Consider the following 19,488-nt stretch of genomic DNA (forward strand, 5'->3'; position numbering starts at 1 on the left):
ATAGCACCGGGCTGACCCAAAGCTTTATAAGTGGATTCAGTAAACAGAAACAAAAGGAAGTGGATGCAAGGAGCAGACAGCAGTTTGCTGTCTTCTCCATATGTCAACTTCTCTAATAAAATCATCACCACACCATCACCACACCATCCTCATCACCATCATCATGTGTGCGTGTGTGCATGTGTACTATTGTTCTCGACATCAAGTGAGGGCTGTAAATGAGCATTATCACCATCAGAGCAAGGACATTGATTTCCAGTCTTCCAGGCAAAGCATATCTAGCCAATGAAGAAAGATATCACCTTGCTTGGAAACAGGTGAGGATTGGCAATAGGAAGAGTATCCAGTCATAGAAAATCTGCCTCACTAAATGCCAACTGACCCATGCAAGCATAGAAAAAGTGGACCACAAACGTTAATGATGATAAACTGAATGAAAATTAATTAAACACAGACACACACACACACACACACACAAACACACACACAAACACACACACATACATGAAGAGGAGGTGGGGTTCTGGGAAGGGGAAGAGGGCGGAAAATGGAGGAGGAGAGGGAGGATGAAGGAGGGAAGGAGGAGAGGGGAGGATTAGAGGAGGGGAAGAAGAAGAAGAAAAAGAAGAAGATAAGAATGTGGAGCTACTGTTGTCTTTTCTTTGCTTCTTAATTATTATTTTAATTAGATTTTTGATGCTCACCACATTAATAGGTTAACAGGATCGGGGCTAACCCAGGGTTAAATTATGACAACAGCGACAACAGTGATGATGACAACATCATTAAAGCAAAAAAATATTTACCTCTATGTACATCTTTTTTGCCCGAATTCTAATCACTTCCGGATTGTAACTGCTATCAGTTGTCAGTGTTCTCCGATGCTGCTTGAAAATATTTTTAATCACAAATTAATTAACAAACAATAACATTAGGGAACAATTTAATTAATAAAGCAATATTTTTTAATTATTTGATTAGAGATGCTATAGTAACAAACTTTTGCTGAGGTAAAAACTGAAGAAATGCAGACATTAACAGCCAAGACAGTCTGATATGTGACTCTTGTGTAATTACATTTTTGATATATCTCCTCTCCAGCGGACAAAAGAACTTCTACATGGTCACTGGACTTACTAGAAATGGTAGCTACATCCATCTCAAATCATGCATTCCAGTGCATGAGACATTTTGGCACCATCTATTTGGCACTGCCTATTTGACACTGCCTAAGACAGTATTATGCAAATAGAATCTGTGAAAAGATTCTGAATTTGTAAGAGGTAGAGGTTCTTTTAATAAAATTTGATAAAAATTTATTTTATAAAACAAAAGCTATTCACCATTTTCAAAATAGTAAGCTATTATGTTTTTTTTTTTGTGTGTTTTTTATACATTGATAAATTCTTTCTCCCTAAAAGAATTTTTGTCCTCATTTAATGTCTTATTAAAATTTTTATAGTTTATGAACCACCTCTTATGAACAGAGGTGGTTCATAATCTATTGAAAAGATTTCCAGGATTTTTGGAAAATTATAAAATGGATTCTATGCCAAATTAGGTTTGGAAACTACTGATCTGATCCAATCTAATGTATAAAAATAAAACAACAATAACAACAATAGTAATGATGATGATGATGATGATAATGATGATGATAATAATAATAATAATAATTATAAGTCTCTGAGGTTAATTAGAGATGCCACTTGCACTAATGTTTCTCAGCTACTAATGTACAACATTGTTCATCAACTTAACTATTTCACTCATCAATATTTTAGCAAATTCTCCCACTTGAGTTAAATAATATTAGTTATAGTCATTGAGCTAATGTCATCTTTCTCTCATCCCATAATTATTTTTAATTAACTTTTTGCAGGGCTTGTTACATTAAATGTGTTAACCCTATCATGCAGATGGCATCTCTGAGTAATTAACCTTGGTCGTCTTTTTAATTTTATCATAAAAAAAACTTTTCTGTAATGCATTTATTTTTCACACGTACTTGTACACATTATATGGTTACTACATTAACAAATACAGTGAAGACTATGTTGAGCTGATGAGGCTTAAATAAGACCAAAACAGATTTGGAGTTGTCTACATACTGTGAAATACAGCCTCCTGACACCAACACAGCTCCAACATTCAAGTCAGTAGCTACGAATCCATAGGCCAGCCCAGCAAGCCAACTTGCTTAGAGAGGAAGAAGTAGTCATACTGGGCTATTTGTCTTGTGTAATGTGGTTCTTTGTCACTTGGGCTCACTTCAACTGGTCACATTGTATTTTTAAATCGACAGCCTTCATAGCCAACTTCACACTTAGTCTTCGTAGCAAACATCACACTGACTATTTTTGTTGATCTTGCTAACACTGGCATCATGCCAACGTTTCATCACTCCACTTGAAAACTTCAGAGCTTCCCTAACATACCTCTGTTAGTCTCTCTTGCAGTGTAAGCTTTCTTTTCGACTTCGTTGAAAGATTTAATGTCTTCTACAAAATCCTGACAGACATATTGCAATTCTGACTCAACATTTATTTCTTGCTTTGAATCTGGAACTGTAGCCCACCTGGAAACTTTCTGTGCTAGACCTTACATATGACTCAAATTCCAGAGCTCAAGCCAGTGCCTCTTGCATAGTAATTGGCTGTGTCTGCTTCAATTGAACTTTGAGCTCTGCACTACCTAGAGTGTCAATAAACTGCTCTTTCAGAAAAAGAGTCAAGAGGTCAGGTGTTGCTGTAGGGTATGCTTTATGTACCATGCTCTCCAGATCTTGGGCAAGCTGTTATAGTGACTCCCCTCTAGCCCTTACACGGGTCTGAAATTGTGCCCTGTACTCTTCACTCTGGTACATAATGCTATACCTTCTCTGTAACACTACAACTAGTGAAGAATACCAGCTGCTGTCCTCCACTGACCACTGGCTAAGCACCTCTAATGTAGCTCCCTTTAGACTAGTAGCAAGTTGAACTGTTCTTTGTTTATCCTACCATCCATTCTGATCAGCAAGCAGCACAAACTAGGCACAATAGGCCTCCCATGACACTTTGCTGTCAAATTCTTGTGGCTTCTTCTTAATGGGACCTCTACCGTAGCCTCACACTTTGCTAGATTGGAGCCTAAATACTTGAGCCTCATGATTCCATCCAGGATCCAAAACTGCCTCCTAACCACCAGCAGGCACACCCACTCCTGAAAGAACACCTCTGGAGGTTTGGCCATTTTCAAAATCCAATACATGTCATCCACCATTTCTGCACACTCTCTGCACATCAGCCTGAGGCTCAGCAATACAAAACTCTTCTATTGCCTCCATTCTCTCATTAAACATTTTCAACTGTTCATCTACATGTTGCTTACACCATGTAATATCGTCACTCACCTCCTATCTGTAATGCTGTAATTCTTCACATACCTTTTTCCTGAACTGTTGTTGTTCCTCTTGCAACTGCTGTTGATCCTTCTCCATTCTTCTCACGAACGTGTCCAGCTGTCCCGAAGACATGTGAGCCGTGCTTTCTGCTCTTCCTTAATCTCAGTCAGTATATCACTTTGGTCCTGTAATATTTTCATAATTGCAGCCAGAGATACCTCTTCCTTCCCTGCCCCTCTCTCCTTGTGCGCACTTCTTCCAACTCCATAGCAAATAATTGATTCACTGCAGCAATAAAAATCTCACTTCTGTCACCAAATGTTGTGAAATGCAACCTCCTGACACCAACACAGCTCCAACAGTTAAATCATTAGCTAGGAAACCACAGTCCAGTCCAGTAAGCCAACTTGCTTGGAGAGGAAGAAGTAGTTGTACCTAGCTATTTGTCTTGTGAAATGTGGTTCTTCGTCGCTCGGGTTCACTTTCACTGTCTTCCTAACCAACTTCGCACTGATTATCCCTTTTACCATTTGTTTACACAGCCACCTTCACACACTGCATTCTTTATGCCACCAACTTCACACTCCGTGTCCTTTACATCACCAACTGAAACTGCATGTTCCTTTACCAGTTCAAATCATCCACCTCACAGCAAAAATGCACAGAACAAAGAAAAACGTGTCACATGCTTCGAATTAGTCACATAATTAATAATGTTATTTCCCCTTTGTTAAATGATACAATATTGGCAATATGAAGGGCATCAAACTGTGGAATATAACTCCTCAACAAATTCCCTCCAGCCTGTACAAGCATGGAAAAATAGCCGTTAAAATGATGATGGTGGTGATGACATCAAATATGTCAACATGAAGATATCTGTTAACATTAACATTTTTGACAACAGAGCCTGTCAAGTTACCAGGAAGCCACTAGGAAATCTATAACAACATAGAACATGGCTAGGCAGATGTGTTCAGCTGGGGAGGTTGGGACGGTGTATTAATCAATTAGAATTACTTAGACGAGAGGCTCCTGATTACAGGAGCGGACAAAACAGTTAATTTGTACAATACAAGACTTATCTCTGCCTCTCACCTGAGGCGAAAGCAAATAATTGTCTCCTAACAATAGATAACAGATATTAACAGAAAACTGTAATAGAATATGTAACTGGATTATAGATACTTACATACATACATATATATATGTTTTTGTGTATGTATGTGTGTACGTATGTATGTATATATGTGTGTGTGTATGCATTTGTGTATGTTTGTATATATGTGTGTGTTTGTATGTATGTATATATGTGTGTGTATATATGTATGTGTATATATATATATTTGTATATGTATGTATATATATATATATATTTGTATATGTATGTATATATATATATATATATATATATACATATATACATATATATGTGTATATATGTAGATGTGTGTGTGTGCATAGGTATGCATGCATATGTGTACATATATATGTATGTATGTGTATATATGTATACATGTGTGTGTGTGTGTGTGTGTATAGGTATGTATGCATGTATGTAGGTATAGTTACTTACACTTGTAACTCTCTTGCCGTTCCTTTTCCTTCGAAAATCCTCCAGTTTTTTCCCACTGGTAAAACCTGAAATGCAAAAATACAAGGTAAAATGATAATTAATATGTCTGTTTTATGTATTAAAAATTTCCAAATTCTTTTTCGATTTAGTTGTTATGCTACCTTATGTTCACTTTACCATACTATTGTGGACAAGATGACTATCTCATACTGGATATTAGCATATTATTAAAGAATTAACTGCTCCTTTATTGTCTATTCCATATTTATTCTTTGTAAGACTAATGTATCATTTCAAAATCATGTTTGTCGACACACCAGCTCTTTGAGTCAACAAGGAATCCTCAATAAAGTCACTCAGCCTGCAAGAAAAAGGGATCTATATCTCCTTGAAAAAAAAAAATAACATGTTAGATAATGTTAAAATTAACACATTAATTAATTTATTAAAATGTCCTGAAAAAATAATGGAAGATAAGATGGTCATAGCTGGAATGCTTTTGATCATAGTATGCTTGATCAGACCTGACCTTGTGTTAAATAACAGCAAAAAAAAAACAACACACTAGTTCCTTTAAGCACTGTTCAAAAAGAAACATCAACTTTTGCTTTACAAACACACATGAAACAAGAAGGTTGATAACACAAAACACCACAACTTCCTTTCAAAATTCTGAACACAGAAATAACTTTTACCACTTGGCCAAAGAGATTGGACTTCCATCTAGCAAAGAACTTTGCAACCTGCTGCAGTACTGACCCTGAATAGATGGTTACAATCACTGGCTCAGGAATGAAATCAGCTTACAGGATGCAAACCCAGGCTCGAAATTTTTACAAAGTTTTTCTTCTTTTTTTTCATTTGTTTCAGTCATTTGACTGCAGCCGTGCTGGAGCACCGCTTTTAATCAAACAAATCGACCCCAGGATTTGCCCAAGGTGCTGCACAGTAGGACTGAACCTGAGATCTCACGGATGGGAAGCATTCTTCTTACCCACACAAACACACCTGTGCCTATATTATATATATTTTTCATTAATAAACTATTCCTGTGGAAGTAAATCAAAATGCTACATGGCAATTTTTGTTTTGGATAAATATCATAAATTTAGCAGTTGTTCATCTACAATTTGGTTACTGATACTCTACACTAGAAACAGAGTGTTAATAATCAGACGATGGATGAAAAGTGGAAGTCTATAATATTTAATAATATATCATTCTTCAGCTTCATCTTTACTTTGGTAATGTAATATAGGAAAATTATCCTTGCATACTTCCTTGGTGCACTAAAAATAATGTAATATCGACAAGCTAAAATTCATAATTTCTATAAGATTCCACTTCAATTGTAGTGACAATTACAGTTAGAACTATCTAAACTATACATTCAATTTTTTTTTTATTTTATTTTAATTTTTTTTAACTTTTCAATTAAAGTCTTCTATTTTGTTGTTATTTCTGAAATTCCTGAATGTCGTCAAAGGACGGGTTTATATGAAGAGTCTTTTAATAATGTTGTCTTACATGTTTCAACATGAATGAGATAAAGCCTTTTAAATTGGATACTGTACATTTCTTAGAATAAGTATGGAGTTATTTCTGCTGAATACAATATTGGCAGGTAGTGTCTACATATTAGATTGGCTGCCTGTTTTTGGCAGGAGCCTTAATGAAAACTTTGCTGCTAGTCAACTGACTGCCATACACTTGATGTTTGCTGAACTTTAACCTATTCCAATTTGATATTGTTTTGATTCTTTCAAAGATGATTCCTCTCTGCTGATCGGAATATCAATTAACTTTTCACATTAACAAAAAAAAAAAAAGAAAGAAAGAAAGAATGAAAGAAAAAGATACTGACCAAGGAAATAAGAAAGAAAAGTTTTTAAAGAGTTGAGAATTTGAAAAGTGTAGCAGTTTGTCATGTGAGGAATATAATAAATTTGCAGTTTGATTCCATATAGTTGCATAAGTTTCTTTGCTATATGGAACTAGTTAATCTCTCTTTGTAATATACACGGCAGACATTAAGTCTACTCATATTATCTGACCATTTCCCAAATAAATTTTATCTACCTGTCTATCTCTATCTCTCTCTCTCTCTCTCTATATATATATATATATATATATATATATATATATATATATATATATATATATATATATATATAACTAGATATTCACCCATTCACCTGAAAATCTAAATATTTATCTATCTATCTCTCCCTCCTCTCTCTTTCTTATCTATCTATTTATCTATCCATCTATCTATCTTTCTATCTACACACACATACAAGTTAATGTATGTGTGTGTATAATGTATATCCATCCATCCATCCATCCATCCATCCATCTATCCATCCATATATGTTTATGTGTATATATATATATGTGTGTGTGTGTGTGTATGTGTGTGTGTGTGTGTGTGTGCGTGCGTGCATGCATACAGTTATCTAAATATCTATTCATTATCTATCCTTCAATCTACCTACCTACCTACCTACCTACCTACCAATCCCACCCACCCACCCAAAACCACATGGTTACAAAGGGAACTCCTTAACCACACAGCAAAGTTCAAGCCTTCCTTCTTTTACTATATTTCTTTCTACTAATCTGCTCACATCAGCCAGTGATTCGTCAACCATTCTTTCAACAGAAATTAATTACATAATTACATATGTTATGTTGATTATTCATGAGTCAATCAAAATATTGTCGTTACTTTAGTTTCGTCTGCTTCTTTATTGTCTTTTTAATCTCTTGGGCGATGACGAGGCTGTGGTTAGAAGCTTGCTTCACAACAACATCTCTATGTGTGTGTGTGTTTTCTGTGTCTTTGTTTGTCTCCACCACCACCACCACCACCACCACCACTTGACAACTGGTGTTGGTGTGTTTATGTCCCTGTAACTTAGCAGTTCAGCAAAAGATTCAGATAGAATAAGTACCAGGCTTTAAAAAAAAACTTAGAACTAGGGGCAATTTGTTCAACTAAAAATCCTTCAAGGTAGTGCCCCAGTATGGCCACAGTCAAATGACTGAAACAAGTAAAAGATGAAAGATCTAGTATACTCATGTATAGAATATGTAGAGTATGTATGTTTATGCATGTGTGTGCGTGAGTGAATGTGTGTGTGTGTGTGTGTGTGAAATATATTTATGCATCTATATATTTTTTTTTCTTTTTATGTTACATACGTCTGAGTGTATATATTTACACACACATACACACGTATAGAGTAAATATGTATGTATGTATGTATGTATGTATGCATGTATATATGTATGTATGTATGTATGTACTTATGTATGTATGTGTGTATGTAGGTATGTATGTGTAACTTCACATGTGCTGTTGGTGTTCTTTTTTTTCCATCTTTGGACTTATCCGTTTTCATTTCTGGCAAAGAACTATGCTTGAAATGTCAAAAACTCCCTCTTCCTACCGAGCGTCAAACTAATACATTAAATGATGATGATGAAGGCTGTCACCTCTTGACCAAAGGAGATCATCACTGACCAACAGCTCATGCGAAGTGTCAGCAATGTCTGTGCATGAGGTTGCTGCACCAGCAGTCAGCTTCACCCAAGTTCATGTCCATGGCTTCCATGCTTACTGTGGTGCTCTCTTACTTGACCAGGAATCAGAAAGTTGCCTTGCAAACAATTGCACACCAATAAGTTTTATGTCCAAATAAGGCTTGCACAACACCTCACAGACCCTCCCCACCCTACTGACATGATCCAGTGACAAGCCAAGCAAGATATTCGGTGCCAATATGGGTTGCAGGCTCAGCAATGTTGAAGCACTAGGATTTCAAGCATAAGCAAAAGATCACCAAAATTTTCAATGCCATTCCCTGCATATCTAGTTTTATATTTCCTAGAGGTATCTTTAACAAAAGCTCAGGGATGCCTCACTCCCAGTGGTCTTCTAGCATGCCACACACCAACCCAGAATTTCTGAGGGCCTATGCTATTGCTAGATAGTCATTGAACTGTCCTTTTGGTAGATTTTGTTTTCAGTCCTGCTGGGTTTCTAGCAACAACCATCACCAGGCAAGCCTAATGGGGGTGCCAGTTTAGTCAGTGGTAACCCGACCATGCAGCTGGTTGCAACTGGATTCCATGTTACCAGTAGCACTCATGAGAGACCTTACAAATGACCTGACATATTATATGTGTATATATATATAGTTATACATATACATATATGCATATGTGCATACATACATACATACATACATACATACATACATACATACACACACACACATACATGCATACACACACATACATACATACATACATAGATACATACAATATTCTTTTGTTCACTCTATGGTGAACAAAAGGGTGAGAGTGTGGTAGGAGGTGAGAGGAGGCTAGAGAGAAAAAGCCAGAAAGAGAAAGAGAGCTAGAGAGAGAGAGAGAGAGCTAGAGAGAGCTAGAGAGAGATAGAGCGAGAGAGAGAGAGAGAGAGAGAGAGAGCTAGAGATGGACAACCATAAGACTGAGAGATGGTAAAATGTACAGAGTACAAACAGATCTAATGCAATCCCTTATACATAGGCCTAGCAGTGAGTAAAATAGGATCAGTGATATGAATACACCTATAAGAGATTGAATATGGATAGATTGAATATCATCCCTTATTACACGGGCAGTATGTCACGGTAAATAGGAGAGAGAAAGTGAGTATCAAGAACAGGGGAGAAGATAAGCAGATAGAAAGAGGGGGAGAGAGCGAGAGATTCTGCGTTCCTTTTATCTCTTACCTTCTCCAATGTTTTTAACATAAACATCATATAGGACTAGAGAAATGTACAGAAGATAGATACAATCGGGTCTCTTGTTAAATTATAAGGATAATAATAAGTTGATGAATTTTTATAAGAGCTCTTCTGATGACTGCATTTCACATTTAATACAGTTCACATCAAACAGAACAGCTCAACTCTAACATACTGTAAAATGAAGAAATGTCTCACTGCAAAAACAACACAACAGCATTAGCACTAAACCGCATCACATTCAAACAACGCTGTTTACAAAACACTATAAAAATATATGACAATGCAAAAAAAAAATAGAAGAAAAAACAGCAATAACAACAACAATACAATAATAAAAACAATAAGTAAGGAAGTGCTGCTGCTATCACACTGCCTAACAGGATTGGTCTATCATGGAATATACAGTTTTAGATGGCATATAAGACGCACTATTTTTCCTCCCCAAATATCTCGAAAAAATTACCCTGGGTCCTATTGATTTCAAATTTTGGCACAAGGCCAGCAATTTGGGGGGGTAAGTCGATTACATTTACATTGACATCTCCACGCCGCCACCCCCCACTGCACCCTGAGTTCAACTGGAACTTATTTTTCATCGACCACCCACACCCACCTCACCCAAAGGATGAAAGACAACATTAACCTCAGTGAAATTTGAACTCAGAGCATGAAGACAGAGGAATTGCTGCAAAGCATTTCGCCTGACATGCTAATGATTTGGCCAGCTCATCACCTTAATAATAATAATAATAATAATAATAATAATAATAATAAATGCCCTGATGCACTACCAGGCAGTGACTCTCATGGCTTCTGATCTTAACTGATTGGAAGTGTTATCATGTACATGTCTTGTTTTTTGCTATAAAAGATGGGCTACAGCAAATATCCTGCTCAATACCACAGATTTGCTTGTCAGTTGCTTGACCTTAACCAGTTGAGCATGTCCCTTGGTGGCTGATAATATGTGCATCTCTGATCATGAGCAGAAGTAGTGGGGGAGCATCATAATCATGTGGTGAGAGGAATTCTTTGGTGTTTGAATAATTCACCTCTGGAAACACTGGTGTTTCGTTCAACATCCTTAAATGAACCTTATTAAGAGACCTTTTGAGCAGGATGTGCTACTCGACCTGAAGAAAATTCTAACAGGGCCCTACCTGAAAGGTCATGAGTTGTTTATCTTGATATGAGATCACTATGGTTGTGATGCATGCACCTGATGTACCCTTATCAGACGGGTAGTCATGATGGATATACTGGGCTTCATATATTTTATCCCAGTGTCACTTTGATGGCATGCTCTGCTCTCTCGCTCAATAATAATAGTAATAATGGTTTCAAAGTTTGGCACTAGGCCAGCAAATTAGGGTGAGAATGTAAGTCAACCAACCCCCACCAAAGCTCAACTGGCACTCATTTTACCAACCCTAAAAGGACAGGAGGCAAAGTTGATCTCCAAGGAGTTTGAACTCAGAATACAAAGATAGGCGAAGTGCCACCGACCATTTTGCCTAGCATGATAATGATTCTGCAAGCTTGCCACCTTATGTTGCCTTAAATATCACATGCATTACTGCACTGAAAACGATTTTTCTTCAATATATGCTGGTAAAATTGGGGTGTGTTTAATGAGTCTTGGACATTTACACTCCTTCCATGGACAATAACCCTACTACCACCACCACCAAGGACAATTACCCCTAAGGACAACAGATGATTTAAAACTTCTTAATATATTGGAGATGGGGGCGGGTCATTAACCAAAGGGGGGTAATTGTCATAGGGTGTAGTTGTCATCGGGGGAATTGTCCTATGAGGGGTAATTGTCCTGATTCAGTACTTAATATGCCAGTGCGTCGTTTATGCCATCAAAAACAGAATTTAAAAGAGAGATAAAGCAACACTTCACAAACAAAAATAAACTTTGTAAACCTGAAAGAAAACATTTTTTAAATTCTGCAATACAACATTAACAACATCAAAACACCTCCATGGAACTGACAGATTTAACTATTTCATTTAATCATTGCACATAACATCCATTATAACAATAATTCAGGAAACAGTTTACTACCGGTATGTGGAACACTGTATACACATATTCAAATTAGATTTACAGACTCGGTAACGAGGCTGTCTAATAACCTATTAAAATTTGATAAAATGTTAAAATCATGCATCCAGCACATAAAGTATCACAAATGACACAATTATATTTATGACCTTCTTAAAATTTAAAGGCTTACAGACAAAATAGGATGCTTTCCTTTACAAACTTGGTACCAAGCAGATGGCCAGGCAAAATTAAAGCTAAAAAAAGAGAAAAAAAAGAAAACATACATACATACAAGCAGACAGACATATATATATATATATATATATATATATATATATATATATATTGGAAGGAATTGAAAGTTAATGCAAGTATAAATTGCAAAATATAAAAAGTATTATTTACTGTTCAGAATGTAATGTCCAAGCAGGATTGAAATTAATAGACTGGATTAGGGTGCATAAACAACAAATCAGAGATCCATCTGTTGAAAAAGTTTCATGTAGTGATTATCAAAACATTTGTCCAAATAGAAAATTTAAAATATTCCCTTTTTTCGAAATAAAAGAAAATTATCAATTAGGAGAAGAAAAAGAATATCATTTATGAATTCTAAATCCAAAACTAATCTGGAAATAATGAAAACTGTTACTAAAAGCAATGACTTTTATATGCATTACTTTATAACATATGCATTTGAGAAGCTGAAAACATCGAGAAGTGCTTACACAACCTCTTTCTGTAAGTTCAGTATTAATCAGCTTCTTTTAAAGATCTTTTTTTTAATGATTACTAACTTTTAATTAAAGAAAATACTTTTCCAATTATTGTGACTGTATCAAGAAATTTTCCTAAAAATATTTTATACATGCCACAGGTGCAGGAGTGGCTGTGTGGTAAGCAGCTTGCTTACCAGCCACATGGTTCCAGGTTCAGTCCCACTGCATGGCACCTTGGGCAAGTGTCTTCTACTATAGCCTTGGGCTGACCAAGTGAGTGGATTTGGTAGACTGAAACTGAAAGAAGCCTGTCGTATGTATATATATGTATATGTATGTATATGTATGTAAGTATGTATATATATATATATATGTATATATATGTATGTGTGTGTGTATATGTTTGTATGTCTGTGTTTGTCCCCCAACATTGCTTGACAACCAAAGCTAGTGCCTTTACGTCCCTCTAATTGAGTGGCTCCCTTCCCAAAAATCTCGAGGCTTGTACCTAGAGTAGAAAAGATTATTATTAAAGGCGGCGAGCTGGCAGAAACGTTAGCATGCCGGGCAAAATGCTTAGCGGTATTTCATGTCTTTATATTCTGAGTTCAAATTCCACAGAGGTTGACTTTGCTTTTCATCCATTCGGGGTCGATAAATTAAGTATCAGTTGTGTACTGGAGTCAATCTGATCAACAGGCCCCCACTCACCCAAAATTTCGGGTTTTGTGCTTAGAGTAGAAAAGAAAAGAATTTGCAGAGACAAAAGTGCATATAATTTTCGACTTACCATCAATAATATATCTTTTTTAATGGCTACTTTTCTACTTTTTCTTGCTGGCATATTTTTGGAGAATATTGAAACAAGAGGCACTGCTTGCATAACAGTCACACTCTTTTACAACTTATGTGTGATGCCCGAGACAAGGAGACAGTAACATACACACACACACACACCTAGACACCTACACACATACATGTATACATACATGCAGAGATGTATATAATTGTGTATATATATATGTGAAATCTCGAGGTATAGAATTATCCAATATTTTTTGTATCTTCTTGCTAATTCCCTTGCGTTTGTACCTGTGGTTGAATACAGAGAACAAATTGTGGAGTGGCTTGTAGATATTTGACACCTATTTCTAGCATTGGTGATGGTCATTTCCAGTAGCCCTTAACTATAATTATATACATAAAAAAATTAATGTTATCTATACAGTCATTTTTAAGTGTTAGGCCACTGATATAATCATTTTATCTTATATCTATATATATATATATATATATATTATATCTATATATATAAATACATGTATACACACACACATACATATGTCATAATTATATCTATAAATAACTGCATAGCGTTGACCAAGTTCTTAGCACAGCAGATAGACAACCTTACAAGCTTCTCCTGTTTGTCTGCAAACTAAGTCCAAATCTTGCCAAGTTCAACTCTGCATTTTAATTCTTTAGGCAAGGGCATAGCTATGTAGTAAGACATTTACAGTGCTATGGCTGGTTCAGTCCCACTGTGAGCAACTGTCTTTTACCATATCCCTGAGCCCCAGGTTGATTTAGTGGACAGAAACTGAAACCCAGTGTGTGTGTGTGTGTGTGTGTGTGTGTGTGTGTGTGTGTGTGTCCATCCATCCAACCACCACAACCAGCGCTGGTTTGTTTATGCCTCTGTAACTTAGCAGTTTAGCAAAAAGAGACCAATAGAATAAGTACCAGTGTTAGAATACGTATACGTAACTACTGAGTCAGTTTGGTCAACAGACGTTTTCAGGGTAGTGCCCCATGATCGCCGCTGTAAAAACACTGAAAGAAGTAGAAGATAAAAGATATATATATATATATATACTACATATAATATCTACATATATACATACATATTTATACACACATATATTTCTATGTATGTGTGTGTGTATATATATATATATATATATATATATATATATATATATATATATATACATATATATATCATCAATAATTCATACATATGAAAAAGAAGCACACTTTAAAGCAGTGGTTCCCAGACATTTTCACGCTGCCACCCCCTTGACACCCAGGCCACATTCCTAGCATCCCCTCCCCAACTAACCATCACAAGCCTAGACCTCTTTCTGAAGCAAATTCAAAGCAACTGTATTTCACAAAAAAAACTTAACCCAATGGACCCATTATTTTGTTGTTTTTACATGAATCGCCACCCCTTTATCACCCCAAATTTTACATTAATCGCTACCTCGGTATTACCCCACTTTTCTTCAACGCCTCCTAAGAACTCTCCACTGCCCTTGGCCAGGGGTGAGGGGCAATGCCGCCCACTTTTGGAACCACTGCTCTAAAGCATTCGAGCAGTAATATATATTATTTAAGAAGTTAAAAGTTATGACCGGTCATAGAGTGACCATTGGTTTTGTACCTATATGACTGGCCATAACTTTCAACCTCATATACATACACACATATATATATATATATATATATATATATATATATATATATATATCCAAAGTTTTAAATTTTTACATTTAAGAAAGAGATTTGATGCCAATATCCATATCAATGTTATTTATGTTATTTAATCCGATGTTAACATTTCTGTATAAAGCTATATTTGACCGTCAAGTTTAAGTCAAATATATAAGTTGCTTTACACTATATTGGTAACGATTACATAGTTTACTTTGAAAAATTATATATATATATATATATATATAAATAATAACAATAAATGGAGCAGCTCTTACTTTTTTGGAGTAGAGTGCACATATATTTTGAAACATATGTAGGAATTAAAGGAACATTTATTTATATGCGTTTTGCTCCATTTATTGTTATTATTCATATCTACTCAAAATGCATCGCTTTAACTTGGTATCTCTACCTATAAAACGGGTGTGATATGCTGTTTTTTTTTTTGTGTGATTTTTGCTACCCATAGTAACTATTAACATATTTACATTGTCATGGTTTTTTTCAACTGAGATAATATTAATATATACATAAACTAATATATATATATATATATATATATATATATATATACATAACTATATACAGACACATTCACACACACAAACATGTATGTCAGCATTCTATTTTCTTTCTGCAATGGAATTTTTCAACCCAGCCAGAGTTAACTCCCCTCATTTAGTTGGCCTTTGTTTCTTCTGCTAGTTCGTTCAGCCATGATTGTGTGTAGCTCAACCAGTCGCTCACTGTACAAATATTTTCATTCCCTCTCACCAAAATTGAGGATATTGCATACAATTTATCTCCGAGGATTGGGGGAGTTGATTTGTAGTGGTGTTCCCTCTCTCTCTCTCTCTCTCTCTCTCTCTCTCTCTCTCTCTCTCTCTCTCTCTCTCTCTCATATATATATATATATGTATGTATGTATGTGTATGTGTGCACATATACATACAAATACACAGATACATACATACATACACGTAGATATATACAAATGCATATACAGACACCTCAAAAGTAAATAGACGTGTTACATTTAATGTGTGTGTGTATGTATATATATATATATATATATATATATATATATAAGGGTGTCTATTTACTTTGGAGATGTCTATGTGTTTGTATAAACACACACACACACACACACATGTATATAAATGTAGGGATAAGCAAGTTAGACAGATGAATATGTAAATTTTTACTATATTAATACATAAGATGCCTTCATTTATAGAATAAAACTTTATATATTGATCTAACTTGTTTATCTCTACATTTACACTCACTCAAGTTTAATTCTCTAGAACACTATTAAGTGTATTCTATACAGAGAATATCTTATAAGCTTCTATGAACTATATATATATATATATATATATATAGGAGAAGAAATGGATATAATAACAATGGGAAACTCTTGGTTTTCGCTGGTATGTCTTTAATTAAATAGATAACAAAGGAGGAAGAAGCAGAATTAGAGATATACCAGCAAAAACCAAGAGTTTTCCATTGTTATTATATCCATTTTCTTCTCCTATATAACCTAAACTCCAGTTTACCAACCGAACCACCTGCTAGTGTACAACCGTACAAAAGACTGTACCTACCCAACTAATTGCCAGGAGCGTCTCTAGATTTAATTATCCTTTAGAGGTAATAAACCCCTCTAACTGATACCTACACTATACATATATATATATATATATATATATATATATATATATATATATATATATATATACATATATATATATATTATATGGAATGCACACACACATGAAAACATAGTACACATATGTGTATATATATATATTAATCAAAGTGTACTGCATTATATATTCATTACGGCTAACCTTACCAATCAGCACTAAGGGTTTAACGAGGTGTTAGATTATACCGTACACTTTGGTTAATATACTCACTCTATTGACAAATATACATGTACATATTTTTCCTGATTTATAGTTTCTTAGACATCATATATATATATATATATATATATATATATATATATATTTAAAAATATGATAAAATCTTTATAAGAATTTATCAAGTAGTCAGCGTGAAAAACCTTATAAGGGAAAAAATTTTAATTATTCTCTTTAAATATATTTATTTATATTAAGGGCATTACTATACATAAATGCCTCATGCTAGGAGGGACTCTTAAAGTCAAAACTACCATAATAAATACAGTGTACCGAACACGAGGGAATACTACTCTCGAAGCGAGAGAGTTACATTCCCTTGCATTCGGTACACTATTTATTATGGTAGTTTTGACTTTAAGAGTCCTCTCATAGCGTGAGGCATTTATGTATAGTAAATGCCCTTAGTATAAATATAGATATGTATTTGTGTGTGTCTGTGTGTGTGTGTGTGTATTAGGGGTACTATAATGTCATAGTTTCAAGTAAAGACTCTGACATCATACCACAAATAGTTCACCAGCCAATTAAAAGTGTCCTTGCAATCAATTAATCAGCATAGAGATAATGACCAAAACTTAATGTAGACATAGTCTGTGTATGTATTATGCTCCATCTGGGAGATCATAAAAGAAAAAGGCTTTTAGTGACCTGCGTATTTAACATTGCAAGCTTTTACAAATTTCATAAGAGCGACAAAACAACATGTACAATGGAAAACATATGGTGTGAGTGCTCAGAAATGCCAAAGGTGATTTAACAAATTAAAAAATGGTGATTTCGATCATTTGGATGGGTATCAATCAGGTGGACCAACTGTTCTCAATATTGACATAATGAAAATAACAGTTGAAGAGAATTTACATTAAAGTATTGGGGACTTATCACAGAGGTTTAAAAAAACCTTGGTCCAATGTGCAAGATCATCTCAAGCAGATGGCGATAGAGAAGTGAAGTGGGTACCTCATGAGCTGTCCCATGAGAATAAAGAAGTACATTCAATAATTTGCGACAAGTTACATACCAGGAATGAACAAACACCTTTACTTAATCAAATTGTAAGGGGTGATAAATGGACAGCCTATGCCAACAATAAGCACAAGAAGCCATGGCTATTGCCAAATGAAAATACAGTTCCAACACCCAAACCAGATCTACACCCAGAGAAGATTTTACTGAGCATCACCACAGAAAAGGGAATAGCATCACCACAGAATTTTATTGTCTAAACTTAAATAGGTGTAGCTGTACAGTAAGAAGCTTGCTTGCCAACCACATGGATCCAGGTTCAGTCCCACTGCATAACACCTTGGGAAAGTGTCTTCTATTATAGCCTCGGGCCAACCAAAGCCTTGTAAGTGGATTTGGTAGATGGAAACTGAAAGAAACCCACCGCGCGTGTGTATGTGTGCGCGTGCGAGCACATGTATGCATGTGTGTGAATATGTGTGTCTTTGTATTTGTCCCCACCACTGCTTGACAACCAGTGTTGGTGTGTTTACATCCCCAAAACTTAGCAGCTCAGCAAAAGAGACTGACAAAATAAGTAGCAGGCTTAAAAGAAAATAAGATTAGTACAGGGGTTGACTCATTCAACTAAAAACTTTTCAAAGCAGTGCTCCAGCATGGCCACACTCTAACAACTGAAACAAGTAAAAACATAAAAGGTATCAATCAAGCTTTGCTAAAAAAAAGCAACCAGCTCTTGTCAATAGAAAAGGACTAATCCTGCAACAGGATAAAGCAAGGCCACATCCAGTAAAAATAACCCAAGGAAAGATAAATTCATTTGGCTGCGATGCTGATGCCTCTAGAACAGCGTTTCTCAATCAGGATTCCCCAGAACTCTAGGGTTCTGCAAAAGGTTCCTTGGGGGGTCCGCGAGAAAGAGTGAGATAAGCTAATGTTAAGGAATTGGAAAACTGGTTTTTGAGGAGGGAAAATGTGCCATGCAGTGGGACTGAACCTGGAACCATGTAGTCAGATAGCAAGCTTCTTACCACACAACCATGTCTGAACCTAAGGAAACAGGCCAGCCACCGGATGCCAAAACACAGGTAAGTTTTTATCAGACAGGAACCCACATTTCTGTACCATTACATTGCTCCCATCCACCAGCATTCTGTCATAGGTAACACCCTACTTCTGTACTACGGGTAACATTCCTCCTTATTATACTACTGAGTTACCATCATATTTAAATAATAGTCCCAAATAATAGAACAAAAAATAACAAACCTAGAAGCGAAAGAAATTACCCATTGGGTAACGAGTTTATATTAAATGACAACCAATGTAATTAGGTGGATTGAAACTATTAAAGGCAACCACACAATTACTTCAGAAGAAAGAAAAGATTAAAAAGTTAGCCGCAAAGTTAATTTAAATGTCAGGCAGGGTGCGACCCATTTCTTTCTTGTTTAAAAAACCCATTACTGGCTAATGAAGTGAAATAAATGAGTTTTAGAAAACAGATAGAACTCTTTTTCACCAAGCAGTGTTTCCTTAATTAAGAAA

At 35.4% G+C, this 19,488-nt stretch overlaps 1 protein-coding gene across 4 annotated transcripts in view; it reads right to left on the reverse strand.

Annotated features, from left to right (window-relative positions):
- The window catches only part of LOC106868646 (MYCBP-associated protein), a 53,385-nt gene that overhangs the window by 1,976 nt on the left and 31,921 nt on the right, over positions 1-19,488 (reverse strand). For 2 of the 4 annotated variants that reach the window (XM_089365783.1, XM_089365784.1), the window contains exons 18-20: positions 14,285-14,374; positions 4,962-5,026; positions 807-884 (exon numbers count right to left, since the gene is read on the reverse strand). In XM_089365783.1, coding sequence (XP_089221909.1) covers positions 807-884; positions 4,962-5,026; positions 14,285-14,374 — 233 coding nt within the window. Of the gene's footprint in view, positions 1-806; positions 885-4,961; positions 5,027-12,227; positions 12,307-14,284; positions 14,375-19,488 lie in introns of all 4 variants that reach the window. The other 2 variants (XR_016244942.1, XM_089365785.1) reach the window with 2 other exon arrangements.

The sequence above is a fragment of the Octopus bimaculoides genome, chromosome 18 (genome assembly GCF_046866305.1).
Source record: "Octopus bimaculoides isolate indiv1 chromosome 18, ASM4686630v1, whole genome shotgun sequence".
Lineage (NCBI taxonomy): Eukaryota > Metazoa > Mollusca > Cephalopoda > Octopoda > Octopodidae > Octopus > Octopus bimaculoides.